This window comes from Bos javanicus, chromosome 10 (genome assembly GCF_032452875.1).
Source record: "Bos javanicus breed banteng chromosome 10, ARS-OSU_banteng_1.0, whole genome shotgun sequence".
Lineage (NCBI taxonomy): Eukaryota > Metazoa > Chordata > Mammalia > Artiodactyla > Bovidae > Bos > Bos javanicus.
Window position 1 is genome coordinate 70,218,111 of NC_083877.1, and position 17,530 is coordinate 70,235,640.

At 37.6% G+C, this 17,530-nt stretch overlaps 2 protein-coding genes across 17 annotated transcripts in view; one reads left to right on the top strand and one right to left on the bottom strand.

The window, feature by feature from the left end:
- The window catches only part of TIMM9 (translocase of inner mitochondrial membrane 9), a 16,348-nt gene extending 11,955 nt beyond the window's left edge, over positions 1 to 4,393 (bottom strand). The window contains exons 1-3 of one of the 3 annotated variants that reach the window (XM_061429021.1): positions 4,324 to 4,393; positions 2,932 to 3,127; positions 808 to 896 (exon numbers count right to left, since the gene is read on the bottom strand). The gene's annotated coding sequence lies outside the window, so the exon portion shown is untranslated. The other 2 variants (XM_061429022.1, XM_061429023.1) reach the window with 2 other exon arrangements.
- Positions 3,093 to 17,530, top strand: part of KIAA0586 (KIAA0586 ortholog) — a 168,988-nt gene continuing 154,550 nt past the window's right edge. For 2 of the 14 annotated variants that reach the window (XM_061429009.1, XM_061429010.1), the window contains exons 1-7: positions 3,460 to 3,716; positions 4,192 to 4,473; positions 5,401 to 5,471; positions 7,888 to 7,954; positions 9,069 to 9,138; positions 15,551 to 15,725; positions 17,019 to 17,240. In XM_061429009.1, the coding sequence (XP_061284993.1) occupies positions 4,218 to 4,473; positions 5,401 to 5,471; positions 7,888 to 7,954; positions 9,069 to 9,138; positions 15,551 to 15,725; positions 17,019 to 17,240 (861 nt within the window). In that variant the 5' untranslated portion in view covers positions 3,460 to 3,716; positions 4,192 to 4,217. Of the gene's footprint in view, positions 3,140 to 3,428; positions 3,717 to 4,191; positions 4,474 to 5,400; positions 5,472 to 7,887; positions 7,955 to 9,068; positions 9,139 to 12,651; positions 14,502 to 15,550; positions 15,726 to 17,018; positions 17,241 to 17,530 lie in introns of those variants that run through there. The other 12 variants (XM_061429003.1, XM_061429007.1, XM_061429002.1 and 9 more) reach the window with 8 other exon arrangements.

A 17,530-nucleotide genomic window follows, 5' to 3' on the forward strand; every position in this document is an offset into this window, starting at 1 on the left:
AGCCCACTAGGCTCCCCCGTCCTTGGGATTCTCCAGGCAAGAACACTGGAGTGGGTTGCCATTTCCTTCTCCAGTGGATGAAAGTGAAAAGTGAAAAGCACCCCACAGACTGCAGCCTACCAGGCTTGTCCATCCATGGGATTTTCCAGGCAGGAGTACTGGAGTGGGGTGCCATTGCCTTCTCTGCCTTAACAGAATATCTCCTCCTTAAAATGAAATAGTTTATCTTACTTCAACAGTAATAAAATCTGTTTCTTGAGAATTGGAAAATAAAAAAAATGTTTCTAGTACTCAAAGACCACTGTGTTAACATTATGATCTCCTTTTCTCTAGAATCATTCAATGATATATTTTCCAGTATCAAGATTATGGTATACCTAAGTGAAGGAACTTGTTCCTAGAAAATATTTGAGATAATTGAGTGAATAAATGATTTTCAAATTTACTTGCTAGTTTGGGTCTGACCTAAGTCTTCCAGCATTCTATTTTGCAGCTATTTAATCATTAGTTATGCTGACTGATCAAGTCCAACAGCCACACAAACCACTTGATAGTGAGAAGAGGTAGAAGCAATATAGCTGCCCTTTTATTTGGTCCTAATTACCTTTTACTACAAGCAAATGTTTGTTATTGTAGAGGCAAATATCCAACCAAGGTGATACCTCTGGTTATATGCTTTAAACCTGGAGAGGGAGGGAAGGGGTCTTAAGAATGATTACAGCAATGCTAAGAAATTTTTGTGTCAAAATATATCATAAAACCAGGGAACTTAAAAGTAAAAAGAGATGTTAGTCATCAAGCTCAAACCTTTCTTGATGCATGAGTTTCCTTTCTGTTCTGGGAAAGGAGTTGTCCAATCTTCACTTGAATGTCTCCAGTAAGGCCTGATTTCTTACCTGAAAAAGGAAAGGATTACAGTATGACTGCTGAGGCCCCTTTAGGCTCTAAGTGTTTGATTAAACCTGAATTTCTTCTGGCTAAATCATATTTTTTGAAAAGCCTCTTCCTTTTCAATAAGCGAAATGAGTTTTCTCAGTCTGAGGTTATAGTTCTTTAGCATATGTGTTATTATGTATTAAAAAATACTTAATATCCTATTTTTCCAGGTAATATGTATGTTCAGGTGAACACACAAGGACCAACAATTCTCTGAAATTTCTGAGTATTAAAAAAAAGAAAGCTAGGGTGTGATGGGGAGATACCCTCTAGTCTTCAGAATTATATGCAGATCTGTACCATGTCTGCAGTCAAATTTCTAATTTTGTTCAAACTTAATTTACAATAAGTGATTCTTCTGATGTCCTTAGCCACTGTCACTATAATTGATCTTGGGTTCACCATGACTGGTACTGGTAATTGGAAATTCTGTGATTTAAGGAGGATTCATGAATGGATAATAAAACTACAGGGTTGTAGGTTGTTGGCGAACAGGATATATCCATTGTAGTATCAAAGCATTTCACAGGTTACACAAAAAGAAAACTTTCCTTTAACACTGGGAGATCTATCAATCACCACCTTAACCAGTGTGGTACCACATATGTGGTATTCTTGCCAGAAATGTTTGATGTGACTCTGATCATGAGAGAATAATTAGGAACATCCACAATGTGGGACAATGTATAAAATGACTGGTCTTTTCTAAAAATTAAAGTTATAAAGGAAAAGGAGTAGAAAGAGTTTTTCTAGAATACAAGACTAAAGAGTTGTGAATTTTGGATCATGAATCAAAAAAAAAAAAAACACTTTTGAGTTAAAAATAAAGACTTCTGGGGATAATCAGAGAAATTTGAATATGTTATTTTCTTAGGTGTGATAATCATATTGTGGCTATGTAAAAGTATGTTCTTAAGGAGATACATACTGAAGAAAATAGGGTTAAAGGTCATGATGACTGCAACTTTTAAGTGGCTCAGCAAAAAAAATAAAAAAGTCTGAAAGAGAAAGCAAATAAGTAAAATGTTAACAACAAAAAGAAATGAAAGAAACCAGTCTTGTGAGCCATTTTTTTTGGTCCAGGGCTGTCTGTTCTTTATTTGATAGCTCAGATGTCTAAACCAATCTGCACTAACTTGCTATATTGATATAAAATAGGACTCTACGACATGTCCCTTTACTTCATATTATTTGCAGGAGGTGTAGGAAATTGTGCCTGATTAACCTTAGAGAGTAGAGGGCAAAGGTCACTTTTTCTTTTACATTTAAAGTTTCACCTAGAAAATAAGGGTGATAAATCATCTCCAAAGTCTCTTACAGCTCTGACACTGTCATTATATGTTTTAATTCACGTAAATTATAAAACAAATTGTGAACAGGTACTACCTAAAAGCCTAATAAAGGAAATATAACTGAAATTATAGAAACTCATCAAGATTTAGGAGGTTCTCTAAAGCTGAGCCCTTACTGTCTTTTAATTCTAGGATTTCTTCTATCAAAATAGACAGCTGAGTTGTAAAAATAAAAATTTTCATTTAACTTTTACATCAGATTACATTTTAAAATTTTTTAGTAATGCGTAAAGGGAAACGTTTAAGTAATCCATCCTCGAAAATCAGCAGATCAGATAAGGTGTGTTGGCACTGGTATTCTCTCTAGAGAGAATTTTTCAGTTAAAGGAGGGTCTCCTGCTTGTCAGCTCAAGGTCAAGGCGTGGGTGCCTTTCAGTCTAACTCACTATCCCCAAACAAGACCCCGATTCCCCAGATCTAAAGATGGCTTAGAGCCTCGAATTCCGATTCTCGTCCAGTGACACGGTTCCGAGGGAAGTCCCAAACCCGCTCTCGGTACGCGCTGCCCGGATCCGCAGCCCCCAAGAGCCCCAAGTACAAGAGGCGGCCTCCTTCAGAGACCCTGCCACCTTTCCCCGAGCGTTGCCGGCCGCCCCCTCGCCTGGAAACCCGGGATTCTGTGGACAGAGAAAAGAGACCATACTTAAGGACAGACTCTCGCATCCGACACCATAAAAGGCTGGGGGGCTGCGTTGCCAGTCGACTCGCTGGGGGTGGGGGGCGGAGGGTCTGGGTCAGGGCGGGCGCCTCAGTCGCTGGATGAAAGAGAACACGTGGGAATGGCGATGTCAAATGGCTCTTATACCCTTCGCCGCCGATTCGTTATAATGCCAGAAACTCTAGAGGAAAGAGTAGGTATCATAAGTGAATTTTAAAGTACCATGACAATTATTTTTTTTACTCTATTCTTAGACAAAATTCTATATTTCTGACTTTCTCGCCAATATCAACACGAATCTGTCGATACTTTTTGTAAAACTAATTTACTTAATCCCGGGTCCCTAACGGTCTCCAGGAGCATTACTGTAAACAGTCCCTAATAACAAGAATGGTGTATAACCAGCTAGGTCGGGAGTTCTTCAGGTCCTAGATGAGACTCGGGTGTTATTCAGTGTTTTAAGTCTTGTGGGGCAATGTACTACTGGCTTTAATAAAAAATTCACACCCGTTTTAAGTGTTTCACGCCGGCAGTTTGTTTCCACCCGGAGAGGGATGGAGAAGCACCCGACAGTGTTTAGCTTTTTGGTTGGAGGATTTGGACGATTTCATGGCGCGCATGCGTGTTGTGTTTGAAGGGCGGGTTTAAAGGGAAGTAGGTGTTGACCAGCGGGCAACTGAACTTGTCAGATTAGACCTGTGACTCCGCAGAAACCGGGCTTTCGGGAGACATGGAAGGGTGAATTTAGGTGTCTGATTACTTCTGAAGGGGTGTGTAAGACTCTTTGGTTAAAGGAAGCTATTAAGCTTCTTATGTAGGTGATTTTGGAAAAACAGCATTTCATTTTGCCTGCTTGATTCCCTCTCATTTAACTCGCATCCGCATCTGGTTTCCTTTGTACTGCCGTCTCTCCCGGAGTACTGTAGGGCAGTGCTCTGTGTTATTGTTATTATTGCTTATGTGGCCGTTCTCCTGTCCTCCTCACTTTCAGATTTATTGGCGTGGTGCATTAATAGACTGAGTGGAATTAAAGGGTAATTATGTTCTAGTGGGATTGATGGGTAAATCAATCCTGGGTCAAATACCAAATTGAAATTTCCGGCTTTGTGGATAGTCTGTTTAGGCATTGTTTTATGTAAAAGTTGATGATTGCATGTTTCAAAATCACGTGAAATTAACCTTTTCTTTATCATACTCCTCCCTCATTTTTTCTCCCCTACGCCCGGCCCCCCTAAATCCTCATAGCGGTGAAAATTTTGTTCTGAAGTTTTATGGACCCAGAAGAAAATTCTGTTCAGAACTGTGGGACTAGGTTTGTTACCAGTAATATGAAAGGCTCAGAGTTTTGTCTGGAAAAGAAAAAAAAGGTTAAAGTACCAGCGAGGAGACTTCGTGAGATAGTTTCTCCAAATCAGGGAGATAATTTGGCTTTGCTGAAAGGTGAATTGTCCCGTGTTCCTCCAGCGTTGTCTGCAAATAAACGTCTTCCTGTTAGAACTGGGAAGAGCTTGAATGGAACGTTATGTGGTACGTGATTCCAAATAGTTTCAACCGGTTTTTGATTTTGTAAATCTTTAGTCTTTATTTTCATTTCGTTTTGTGTGTGTGTTTCAAAACCTAGAGGATTTTTAATGTTTAAATTCCTAAATACAAGATATGTCTCGCTTGTACAATCGTTAGAAGAGTGACCCCTTTTCCTGGGAAAATGGCCAGGCAGGAACAGTCTACATCGAATCATATTCAATAGATGGAATGAATAAAACATTTTGTATTTTATTTTTTCTTTGCGTGTTTTTTTTGGCACACGATTCTTGTCCATATCTGTGATGGAGACACTTAACTAGTGTGACGTGCTTTTCACCAGTAGGGCTGGCTTTTTACCTTCTGTTTGGCTAATGCTGTACAGTTTGGAATTGTAAAAAAGCACAATTTCTGCCTTTTGATGGCATCCATAATCCAATTCACTTAACTTGTCTGAGCTCCCTGGAAGTAAAGATAACATGTTGCTTTACCCACTTCACTGGTAATCAGATTAATGAATATAAGTGCGAAAAAGAATAAATAAAGTAGTTTTTATGGTGCTGCTTTTGGCAGTTTCAGCATAACCTAGGCCTGCTGTTTAACTAGGCTTTTATATCATGTGCATGTTTTCTTCCTGGCAAGTGATTGCACACATAGTTTGTCCTAATTCAGTAGTGTGACTGGTTGTATAACTTTTTATACTTGTCTTATTGGATTGTCAGTTCTGAGCCCTCACTTTCCAAAATATCAGATGTGAAAACCTTCATCGGTGTATATATATATGTACATTTTAAGCTTTTTGCATGAAGATTGGCTTCCAGTTTAGGTCTTGCATTAATATGGAATTTATAGTTCTTGAATTATGCTTATACAGTTTCTACAGGAAACATTCTAATTTAAAACTCACTAAAATTGATTCTTTTATTTTGTTAGGTTCATCAGACTTAACTTCTGCCAGAAATTATCAGCAGCCTCCAGTAGAAAATCCTACTGTGTCAGAAAGTGTAAGCAAAAGAATTCTTAATTACACTCATGTTAAAGTTTTACCTATTGTCAAGTAAGGCTTTTTAAAATTTTGATTAGCAATAGGCCTTGTTTTTAATTAAAGTTCACTTACCGAAGACATATTTTTACAAACTGCTAGGTAAAGGTAAAGGAGCTGTAACAACAGAATTTTAAAAAAGTGAAGTGTGAATTTATTCTAACTATTCTGAAGCCTTTTGGGTGCTTTTTTTTTTTTGAGAGGTATTTAAAAGCTAATAACATGAAATTCTCATCTTAACGTCATTTTTAATTTATAATGCTGAAAATATTTGTTTATAAATATATTTGGTCACACAATTTAATTAGACTTTGACCGCTTATCATAATATTGACTATATATTGTGAATTTAACAAGTAAACTAAAACGGGTATTGCAGCTATTTACTTATGAATTTTGTCAACAATTCATCATAAAAAGGTATAATTACGTGCTATACTTGGTCTCTGAATAAATGCCTAGCCTTTGGGTTGATGTTTTTATTTCTTTTTTGAGGAGGCTTTATTTAAAGATTAATGGTATTTTAATTCTGTTATTTAATTTCTCAAATATATGGATATGTTATTATTGTATAATTGAACATAAAAGGGTGATCTTTGGAAGATCATCAGGCAGGATTTCATTAGATTTAATATGGGCTAACAATTTGTTTTGTGTAGATTTGTCTAATATAAAATATACCTGCAGAGCAAACCTAGTTCTTTATCATTTTACCATGAACACAAACTGCAGCCTTTTTGCATTACGTTTTTATTTCATAAGTAAGGGCTAAGATTATATTCTCTATTGATTTGACCATACTATTTTAAAGAGGAAATGAAAGAAGTTTGTGTCCAATATGCTCATATTTAGATTTGCTCCTCTTCATACTTGTTTCTTTCTACTGATAAGTTACGTTTTCCTACTATAAGGAGCAAATCCTTATACATGTGCAGAAAGAAAACAAAACCTTAAAATCACTATAGAAAATTCAAAAAGAAGAAGGAAAAAAGAAATTCCACAATTATATAAAATCAAGTACTGTTAACATTTGGAGTTTTTTTCTATGTATATGTATATTTTATGAAATGGGACTATTTTATAACTAAGTAATATTAAAGTTATTGTTGCATGTCATTGATTTTTTTTCTTAGGAGCTTTTAATAAATTCACAGAATTTCAGTGTATGTATGTACCATAGTTTTTATGTTCATATTCCTATTATTTGACATTGAGGTTTTTTCCCCCGAAATTTTTATAATATGTACAACCAGGTGATGAACATTCTGGTTTGTATCTGAGCTCACTTTCTTATATTAATTTCTAGGTATAAAATTATTACCTAAAAGAATATACACATTTTTTGTAATATTTCTAGATTGTCTCCAGAAAAACTGTATCAATATGTATTCTCCAGCAAGGTCATGAGTAAAATTAGTGGATTTCCCTCCATCTTCATTTATATGAAGCATTAAAATTAAACAAACAAAGTTTGCTGTTTTGATAGGTGAAAAGGGCATCACATTGTTTGATTTTGTATTTCTTTTATTATTCGTGAAGGGGAAATTTTTTTCATTTATATTGCCACCTGTATTTATTCTCTTGTGAATACATATTTATGTGCTGTGCTTTTTCTTACTGTTTTGTGGGAATTCTTTGATTTCCCAGATGCATTCCACTGTATTGTTAGTCTCTCTCACTGGCTATTTTTAGGAATTTAACACCTATTATCAGCAGATAGCTTGTATAAATTTTCTTTTATTATTTTTTATTTTCTATTTAATGATTTAGCAGGGGGGAAAATGTGTGCCTAAGGAAGGTGAAGCAATGTTAAATGAAGCAAGTACTTAAAATGTCATGGTGTCTTAGCAGTGAATAGAATCTTAGAAGTGAAGTCCTGGGGTACACATGTGAGCAGAAATCTGTTTGGCTGTAGTTGTCATGTCTATAAAGAAGTCTTCTGAGACTACATTATAGCTCAGTGACAAAGAATACTGTGGAAATTAATTTCTGGTGTAGTGCCGTGCATTGGACATCCTTATAAACTACATTTGTCTCACAGTGAATCATGTTTTTACGTTTAACTATAACCATTGAAATGTTACATGGGTTGCTCTGCTGAAAGTAGCAAATTGGGATTTGAATCTGAATTTCAGGACCACTCTTGCTTGTTCATTTTCCAATTCATTCACTTGTCTGACAGCTCATTACTCATTCAACACATCTTTGAGTAGCTCAGGGTACCTAAGCATGGTGGTGCTGGAATTAAGTGTATAAATAAACAAATAGTTGTGTCCTCCCGAGACACAGTAGTCACGTAAGCTAATAAATGGTACTTAATAAATAATGAATCATAAAGTGGATTTATGCCTTTCATTTCTTCCTTTCATATCCTGAAGGATTTTTCTAAAGATGCTGCAGTGCAAGTGTTGCCTTTGAATAAAATGGAAGAGAACAGACAAAAAGGTAAAAGGATAGATTTATTATTTTTTTGGTAACATACCCATAATGTAAAATTTGCCATTTTTAACATTTTTAAGTGGCATTAGGTATATTCATGTTGTGCAGCTATCACCACCGTCCCATCTCCAGAACTTTTCATCTTCCCCAACCAAAACTCTGTTCTCATTGTATACTAACTCTATTCCCCTTCCCACCATTCTGCTTCCTGTCTCTATATATTCTGTTATATCTCCATATGTGTGGAATCATATATAGTGTTTTGTCCTTTGGTGAATGATTTATCTCACTTAACATGTCTTCATGGTTCATTTATGTTGTAATATGTAAGAATTTGGGCTTCCAAGGTGGTGCTGGTGGTAAAGAGACATAAGATATGTGGGTTCAATCCCTGGGTCAGGAAGATCCCCTGAAAAAGGGCATGGCAACCCACTCCGGTATTCTTGCCTGGAGAATCCCATGGCCAGAGGAGCCTGGTGGGCGACAGTCCATAGGGTCACACAGAGTCAGACACAATTGAAGCGACTTAGCACACATGTAAGAATTTTTTTGGTAAGGATAGAATTTTAGAGTTTTAGATATTCATTGATTTTTTTTTAGGTATTTATTAAACAACCTTATAGTTTTTTCTTGTTTTCATTTTTAATTCGTTTTTCCTTCCAACTTAAGCTTGGAAATCTCTGAAGTCCAGAAAATGATTTGTGATAGTAAAGGTAATTTTATTATTGCCAACCTATTGCATAGTTTGGTATTTAATACCTAAGTATAAAGGCTGAATAGTCTTTGGTAAGATAATAGATTAAAAATATGCTTTGAAAAAATGGATTTAATAACATTTTAAAAGTAGTTGGTTTTGTTTTCAGTGAAGCAGTGTTCTCATTAGAGTTTGAACAAATGTCTCTAATTTGGCCCCAAGTGTTTCTACACAATTTTATTCTTACAATCCCGAGTTATGACTATTATTACTCAAGTCACTTAATTTGTTTCTTGTCTTTTTAAATTGAGAAATCATATTGCTGAATTCCCAAACATTTTTTTAATTAAAAATTTTTGAGTAGCTTATCAAAATGTGATACATTTCTAGGAATCTAAAGTATATTTTTGTGTTTTTATTTTGCAGCAAATGACATCTTTATTTCTCAGTACACTGTGGGACAGAAAGATGCTCTAAGAGCAGTTTTAAAACAAAAGTAAGTTTCATTTACAGAAAATGGGTGAGGCATTTCTTGTGTTTCTTTAAAATCAGCTTTGTTTATGTTTTGCACCTAGGGAAAAAAGTTGTTTTTTCCAATATGTGAAATATATAAGTGTGATAATATGTATAAAGCATTTTTCATGATGCTGGGCATGTATAAAATACTCAGTGGCTGTTAACAGCCAATAATAACAATGGCTGTTATTATTGTTGCTGTGGTGGTTGTTGAAGAGGTATTGTTGTAAGCACTTAATATGCATTAACTCATTTAACTTTTTCAAAATCCAATAATACAGATTATATTACCATCCCAATTTACAGAATCCCCATCTTAGAGATAAGGAAACTGAGGTACAGAGGGATTGATTTTCCTGAAGTCATTGAGCAAGTATTCACTGGGTTGGAATTCAAACCCAGGTAGTCTGTCTAAAGAGTACTCTCTTAGTCACTTCACTATACTACTCGTAGCAGCGGTCACATATATGACCACATACATAATACTGCTTACTGAAAAAGGACATTTAGACTTTTTCTTAATCTCTGCTTAGATTTGAGAAAGGGACAAGCTTAGTGTCTGAGTGGAGTGAAGGAAAACTGGCTATTACTCTATCTAAATACTTCCTTCCAGCTTTATCTTTACTGCTGATGAAATACAGAATCAGCCCTGACAACAGCACTGTGCTAAACATGAAAGAATGTATCACCAGGGATATTTTTAAAAATCACTAGTGGGGGTGGAATGAGATTTATGTTCCTGCGCTAAATATATTCTACTCCTGGACCAGAGCTCTACAACTACTAAAGTAAAGTTTATTCTTTTTTTACCTATAGTTATTCATAATATACATATTATACTCTGGGAAACACTAACAAAGTAAATACTACCTCTAAACCACAAGGTCCTGGAAGAGGGTATGGCAACCCAGTCTGGTATTCTTGCCTCAAGAATCCCCATGGACAGAAGAGCCTGGCAGACTTCAGTCCATGGGGTTGCAAAGAGTTGGACATGACTGAGCGACTAAGCACAGCACAGTAAACCACAAGGAGTGTGATCTGAGCCAGCCAGAGTTTCACAGCTGGTTGTTTGGCTTAATGGTGCTTTTCCTTTTGACATTTGGTCAGCCTCCAGTTCCCAGTATGTAATAGGTGATTAGGAGGAGAATTTGGATGGTAAATTGTATCCTGGAGTTTGTAAATATATAAGAAAAGGCATAAGTAAGGATATGACGGAGGGGCAGTCTCCCAAATTCTGTACATAAACTAAAAATTTCAGATTACATCTAATTAATTGGAGAAAAAGTGATTGCCATTTCCACCCAACTGACCCCAGGTAGAAGTGACTACTTGCAACCACAACAGGGGCTTTATCAACTTGCCTTCAAGTCAGAACTCTCAGATCCAAGAGGGAGAAGTTGTTCATAAACAAGTGGACAGTGAGAAGTAACTGACTACTACCCCTCCTACTTGTTCACAGTAGGTCTTTCCCTATTTCAGGATGAACAAACAGAATTGAAAAAGAAAAACTAGGAAGGGCCTTTGAGAAGATTATTGCAGTGTAGAGAATGGTATGAGTCAGAACCATAAAAATGACTTGCATGTTGGGTTAAAAGATAGTCTAATTGTGTCTCTAGAGAAACTTTGCTGTAGTCCGTGTCACTTGATTTTCTGTTTTTCTTTTGAGAATGGCAGATGGAATTTGGCAAAGTGATACTAAAATTTACTTGAAAGGGTACACAGTTGAGAATATATACACATACTGTTAAGAATACATACATGTAGAATACACACAGTGGAGAATAGCTAATTTTGGAGAAACAAAAATGGAATGATGGAGAATCTGCCCTATTTGATGTTAGAATATGCAGTAAAGCTGTTTAAAAAAAAAAAAAGGCAATTGACTGGAATGAGCCTTTGAGGAATGACGAGTCTGTCTAGAGTGTCTGGAACAAGGGTAGAATGACCTTTCCTGTGTCAGAAAGGTAAGTAGAGTTATGAACTACACCAAAGAAGTTTGGACTTAAAGAGAAATGGCAAATCATTTAACAGTTTTAAAGTTTGATATATATTTCTTACAAGGCTCACTCAGGAAAAAATGGATTAGAAGAGGGCTGGACTGAAGTCTAGGAAACCAATTGACTGAACTTTTCAAAGATCTTTTAAAGAGATGGGTTAGATTGATCCTGAATCCATTGGTAAGTGGTAGGATATGAAGGTGGGAATCATGCTGGCCTGGAGAGGAGTGCACAGGTTTGGAAGATAATTTGGAGATAGAATTGACAGGAATTGATGCTTAGATGTGACCATGAGGAAGGAGCTAAGGATGGATCCCAGATTTTTGACTTGTATAAATGCAGTCAGTAATAGTATTCATTGAAAAGGGGAGGTGTTGGGGGAATAAATTTCACTTTAGACATTGGCAAGGGTTTGAGATACCTATGAGACATCCAGGTGAAAAGCGTCTGATAGCAAATTGAACCTCTGTGCCATGTGCTCAATCACGTCTGACCCTTTGTGACCCCATGGACTGTAGCCCGCCAGGCTCCTCTGTTCATGGGATTCTCCAGGCAAGAATACTGGAGTGGGTTGCCATCCCCTCCTCCAGGGAATCTTCCTAACCCAGGGATCAGACCCTTATCTCTGGTCTCTTCTGCATTGCAGGCGGATTCTTTACCCGCCAAGCCATATAGATGTCAAACTGGCAAAAGATTTCTAAGCTAGAAATCCATGTATATAAGTCATCTGTATGTAGATAGTAATCTGAGCTCTGAAAGTGGTTGAATTGGCCTGGTGGGAATGTGAGAGTGAAAAGAAATGGCTTAGGATAGATCTGTAAGAAAACCGAATCTTTAAGAGATGTACAGAGAAAGCAACGTGATTTCTAAGTGCCACTCAGAAAGTTTATCCAGAGGTGAAGAGTTTGGTCTTAACAAAACCGGGGAAGTGAGGTTCTAAGTTTGATAGCTGCTCAGACATAAAGATAAGGACTGAAAAGTGTCCATTGAATTGAGCAAGAGGAGGTATTAATGGCCTTCGTAAGAGTGGTTTCAGTGTAGTATTGAGATAGATGCCACATTCAGAGGATTTAGGAATAAAAAAAGTTCTAGAGAAAGATAAAAAGGAAAGGAATAGTTTCTTCTGAGTGGGTGAATTATGTGCATTTTTTCTAGTTCTTTACACTTAGAAGTTCATTTGCTGCATTGAGCATTTCTTAATTTGATAATAGGAAAAAATAAAATTTTAAAGCTTATAAAGAAGTTGATGTCTGGCCTTATAATGTTATTTTTCTTGTTGGTCAATTTAAGATATTAATACAGAATGAGAGATCTTAAAGGATAAATCACATTCAGACTTCAGACAGAAATTCTACACGATAGGGATTATCTGAATTATATTTTCTTAGTACACCAGTCAGCTAAATGTATATTTAGAACCAACTCTGTGCTCTTTCTTTATGTGGTATAAAAGTCCCCCACTCCAGGTTGCTTAGAGCTTAGTTGGGGAGAGAATAGGTGCATAGATGGAGGAATGCATGATTAGAGCTGTGAGAGGAAACATTCGATACATTGTTAATTTTGTTAACATGTTCAGTTCAGTCTCTCAGTTGTGTCCAACTCTGAGACCCCATGAATTGCAGCTCGCCAGGCCTCCCTGTCCATCACCAACTCCCGGAGTTCGCTCAGACTAATGTCCATCGAGTTGGTGATGCCATCCCGCCATCTCATCCTCTGTCGTCCCCTTCTCCTCCTGCCCCCAATCCCTCCCAGCATCAGAGTCTTTTCCAATGAGTCAACTCTTTGCATGAGGTGGCCAAAGTACTGGAGTTTCAGCTTTAGAATCTTTCCTTCCAAAGAACACCCAGAACTGATCTCTTTTAGAATGGACTGGTTGGCTCTCCTTGCAGTCCAAGGGACTCTCAAGAGTCTTCTCCAACACCACAGTTCAAAAGCATCAATTCTTCGGTGCTCAGCTTTAGTTTTGTTAAATGTCTATTCTGTGAAAGTGAAAGTTGCTCAGTTGTGTATGACTCTTTGAGACCTCATGGACTATTCAGTCCATGGAATTCTCCAAGCCAGAATACTGGAGTGGGTAGCCTTTCCCTTCTCCAGGAGATCTTCCCAACCCAGGCATTGAACCCCGGTGTCCCGCACTGCAGGCAGATTCTTTACCAGTTGAGCCACAAGAGAAGCAATTTAAACCCTAGGATGGCTGACTGTCAAACCTCAGTTATATGATATTGGAAGTAAGTGTTGTGTTAGTCCCTCAGTCATTTCTGACTCTGTGCGACCACATGGATTGTATCTCGCAAGGCTTCTCTGTCCATGGAATTCTCCAGACAAGAATACTGGGGTAGGTGGCCATCCCCTTTTCCAGTGATCTTCCTGACCCAGGGATCAAACCTGGATCTCCTGCCCTGTGGGCAGATTCTTTACTGTCTGACCCATCAGGGAAGCCCATCGAAAGTAAATGAAAAGAAATTAATGAATGGAGAGATCAAGAGGAAGTGTTATAAGAACAGGCATATTTATTTTTTTGGCTGTGCCATTTGGCATTCAGGATCTTAGTTCCCAAGGTTGAACCCACGTTCCCTGCATTGGGAACTCGGAGTCCTAACCACTGGACGACCAGAGAAGTCCCCAAGAACAGGCTTATTGAAAAGATAAGACTTTTGTTGAATCTTGGAAAGAAGGTTAGAGCAAGTTGGGTGAAGAAGATTGAGAGAAGAGAGTGAAAAAAAGCCTGGAGTCACCTGTGAGAACAGTGTAGTGCAGTCAGTGAGAGCAGAGTGACTGGGGAGAGGAAACAGAAAGTACAGTATGTGTTGGAACCTAGGGCAGAATGCCAAATAGGAAATTAGCCTATTTCAGTTGTCTATAAGGAATGACTTGAGATTTTTGAATGGTGAAATCTGTGTGAAAAGTTTTTAAGCAAATAGAAACCGGAAGAATGAAATAGTTGGCAAGAGATGATGGTTTTGTACTGAGCAGAATTATGAAGGGAGAAGTGCTGTTTTGAGAGAAAAAGCCTGATGTCATGGGACGGTCTATGGGCATTGGCCTTAACTTGGCTACTTACTAGTTCTATGACGTGATCAGGTAAATCCCATTATCTCTGTGGACCTCAGTTTCTTTCTTTATCTGTAAAATGAAGAAAATTAGGGAAGCTGGGCTATTGGGTTCGCCTACTTCTATAATTCCATGGCATGATTCCTGCAATTGTGATGAAATAATTGAGAAAACCTGATGACTCAGTTGGTTATGAGAAGGTAACTGAAGGGTAGAGAACTTAAGATAACTTCAAAATTTTGAGAATGTGAGACAAATGATGCTCTTAACAGAAATGAGGCAACATCAAAGAGGAGTAAGTTTAAGACCTCCATGCCTTCTTTAAAATTCAGAAGGTGGAAATCCAGCAGCTGGAGATGAAGCACATTCCTGCTGATTTTACTTAGACTTGTCTTAGGCACTCTTCAAGTTTGTCAGTGTTTCTTTAATTTCTTTTAGGCCAAACACAGCACAAAATTGACCAGTCTTTTTTTTTTTTTTTTAATAAGTGTTTAGTTAAATGCCTTATTGTGAATATGTATTTTCCGGATTCATCTTTAATCCAGACTGCTTAGCAATGTATTTTATGCCCGTTTTAATAAATTAGGTGACATTTATTAAATCTAAATGAGTTAGAAGTTTAGAAATTCTTTTCAGCAGTTTTAATAGTCCCTCTTGGGTTGTCTTCCTTTGGGAGTAAAACTTGATACCTGAATACTTAGAGCCTTTGCTGTATGTTTTAAATTTGTACTTCTTTTTAAAAACGTTTTAAATTTTATTTTTCTTTATTTTTGGTTGCACTGGGTCTTTGTTGCTGCATGTGGGTGTTCTCTGTTTGTGGTGAGTGGGTGCTACTCTTTGTTGTGGTGCCAGGACTTCTCATTGTGCTGGCTTCTCTTATGGAGGAGCATGGGCTCTATGTATGCGAGCATCAGCAGTTGTGGTGCATGGCCTTAGTTATTCCATGACAGACGGGATCCTTCCAGACCAGGGATCGAACCTGTGTCTCCCTCATTGGCGAGTAGATTCTTAACCACTGGGCCACCAGGGAAGTCCCAGATTTGCACTTCTTGACTATAAATCATTGTAATTGTGCCCATGTCTTTTTCACATGTGTAAGTCATATTTTCTGAAATTATCAGTGCCTTCTGGGAATTATCTTTTAACTTTCTTAGTGTGTGGTGACCTGAACCTTAATAGATTTCATTAACCAAATGACTGATATGCTGACAGCAAAAAATAGGAATTTATCTTTTAAAAAAAAATCAAGAAAATTCACCTGCAGCAAATTGCCATTTGTAGGTATTTCTTCTAATGGTTCAGTATAGCTTATTGAATAGACTTTTTTTTCTTTTTTATTTCCAGAACTCAAAGCATGCCTGTTTTTAAAGAGGTGAAGGTACAGCTTTTAGAAGATGCAGGCACAGAAAAGGACCCTGTTACCCAGGAGAATAGAATTTCACCCAGTGGAATTGATTCAGCTACAACTGTGGCTGCAGCAACTGCCGCCGCCATTGCAGCAGCAGCTCCACTGATAAAAGTATATCTGTTTCTTCCTAGAGAGTCATAACTTCTTTGTAAAATGTACCAGACACTGATTTTGTAATTGTTGTGTCCAGCTGTGACTAGGGACATTCTCGTTGTTCTCTGTGGTTACATATTATTTCTCAGAAGTTATGAGACTTAACTCTCATCCCTGTGTTACTGCTAGAAAATCCTGGATTCCTTTGTTTTAGCAGTGGAGTATCTCATCTTGGGAGCCACTCAGTCTTGGGTAGCTGGGATGGCTGGACATCCTAATTTTAGAGCTAGAATTGACCATACAGATCATATATGCAGAGCCCTCCATTTGTAACTGAGAAGACTGAAAAACAGGTCAGAGTCAGCATCAGGTCTTAGAGCTAATAGGTGGGAGAGCCAAGATTGCTGACCAAACTCAGTTCATTCACTCAGTCGTGTCCGACTCTGCGACCGCATGGGCTGCAGCACGCCAGGCCTCCCTGTCCATCACCAACTCCCAGAGTTTACTCAAACTCATGTCCATTGAGTCAGTGATGCCATCCAACCATCTCATCCTCTGTCTTCCCCTTTTCCTCCCGCCTTCAATCTTTCCCAGCATCAGGGTCTTTTCCAGTGAGTCAGTTCTTTGCATCGGGTGGCCAAAGTATTGGAGTTTCAGCTTTAGCATCAGTTCTTCCAATGAATATTCAGGACTGATTTCTTTTAGGATGGACTGGTTGGATCTCCTTGCAGTCCAAGGGACTCTCAAGAGTTTTCTCCATCACCACAGTTCAAAGGCATCAGTTCTTCAGCGCTCAGCTTTCTTTATAGTCCATCTCTCACATCCATTCATAACTACTGGAAAAACCATAGCTTTGACTAGACGGACCTTTGTTGGCAAAGTAATGTCTGCTTTTTAATATACTGTCTAGGTTGGTCATAACTTTTCTTCCAAGGAGCAAGCATCTTTTAATTTCATGGCTGCAGTCACCATCTGCAGTGATTTTGGAGTCCCCCCCAAATTAAGTCTGTCACTGTTTCCACTGTTTCCCCATCTATTTCCCATGAAGTGATGGGACTGGATGCTGTGATCTTAGTTTTCTGACGAAATAAAAATTGTATGTGGCAAATTTGGTATTTTTTAAGAGAAAAAAGATCTAGTTAAGGATAGCTATTCTGCCTTATTTCTGTGATTCTAAGAATAAAGGCTTTAGAAGCATAAGAAATATAGAGGGTAAAAGTTCTGGTTTGATAATTTCTCTATACCAGTTCACTTTATATAACCTTTCTAATAATTGAGCATGTTTTTGATGTCTGGATATTTTTGTTTTAGGTGCAGAGTGAGTTGGAAGCAAAGGTTAATTCTGTTACAGAATTACTCAATAAGTTACAGGAGACTGATAAACAGTTACAGCGTGTTACAGAGCAGCAGACAACCATGCAGAATAAACAGGAGACGCTACACTGTCATGATCATGAAAAACAAATGAATGTGTTCATGGAGCAACACATTCGGCATCTTGAAAAGCTGCAACAACAGCAAATCGATATTCAGGTATCTGTAATAAAGCGACCACACATCCCGTGACCTTTCATCACTCGGATCTCTAAGCTGATATTCATTGATTATTCCAGTAGTTCATCTCCTTAGATTGTAACAGTTTTAGTTATTAAATAATGGTTTGTTTGTTCATCATTCTTTTCTTCTATGTGGAAAAGAAGAACTCTGCATGTTCTAGTTCAGGTATCTAGCTTTGTGAGACCGGTCCTTAAAATTGTTTTTTTCATTCTTTTGTGATATTTCTTTTCATGGCATTTTAAAAGGGCTTATATTGTATTGCAGTT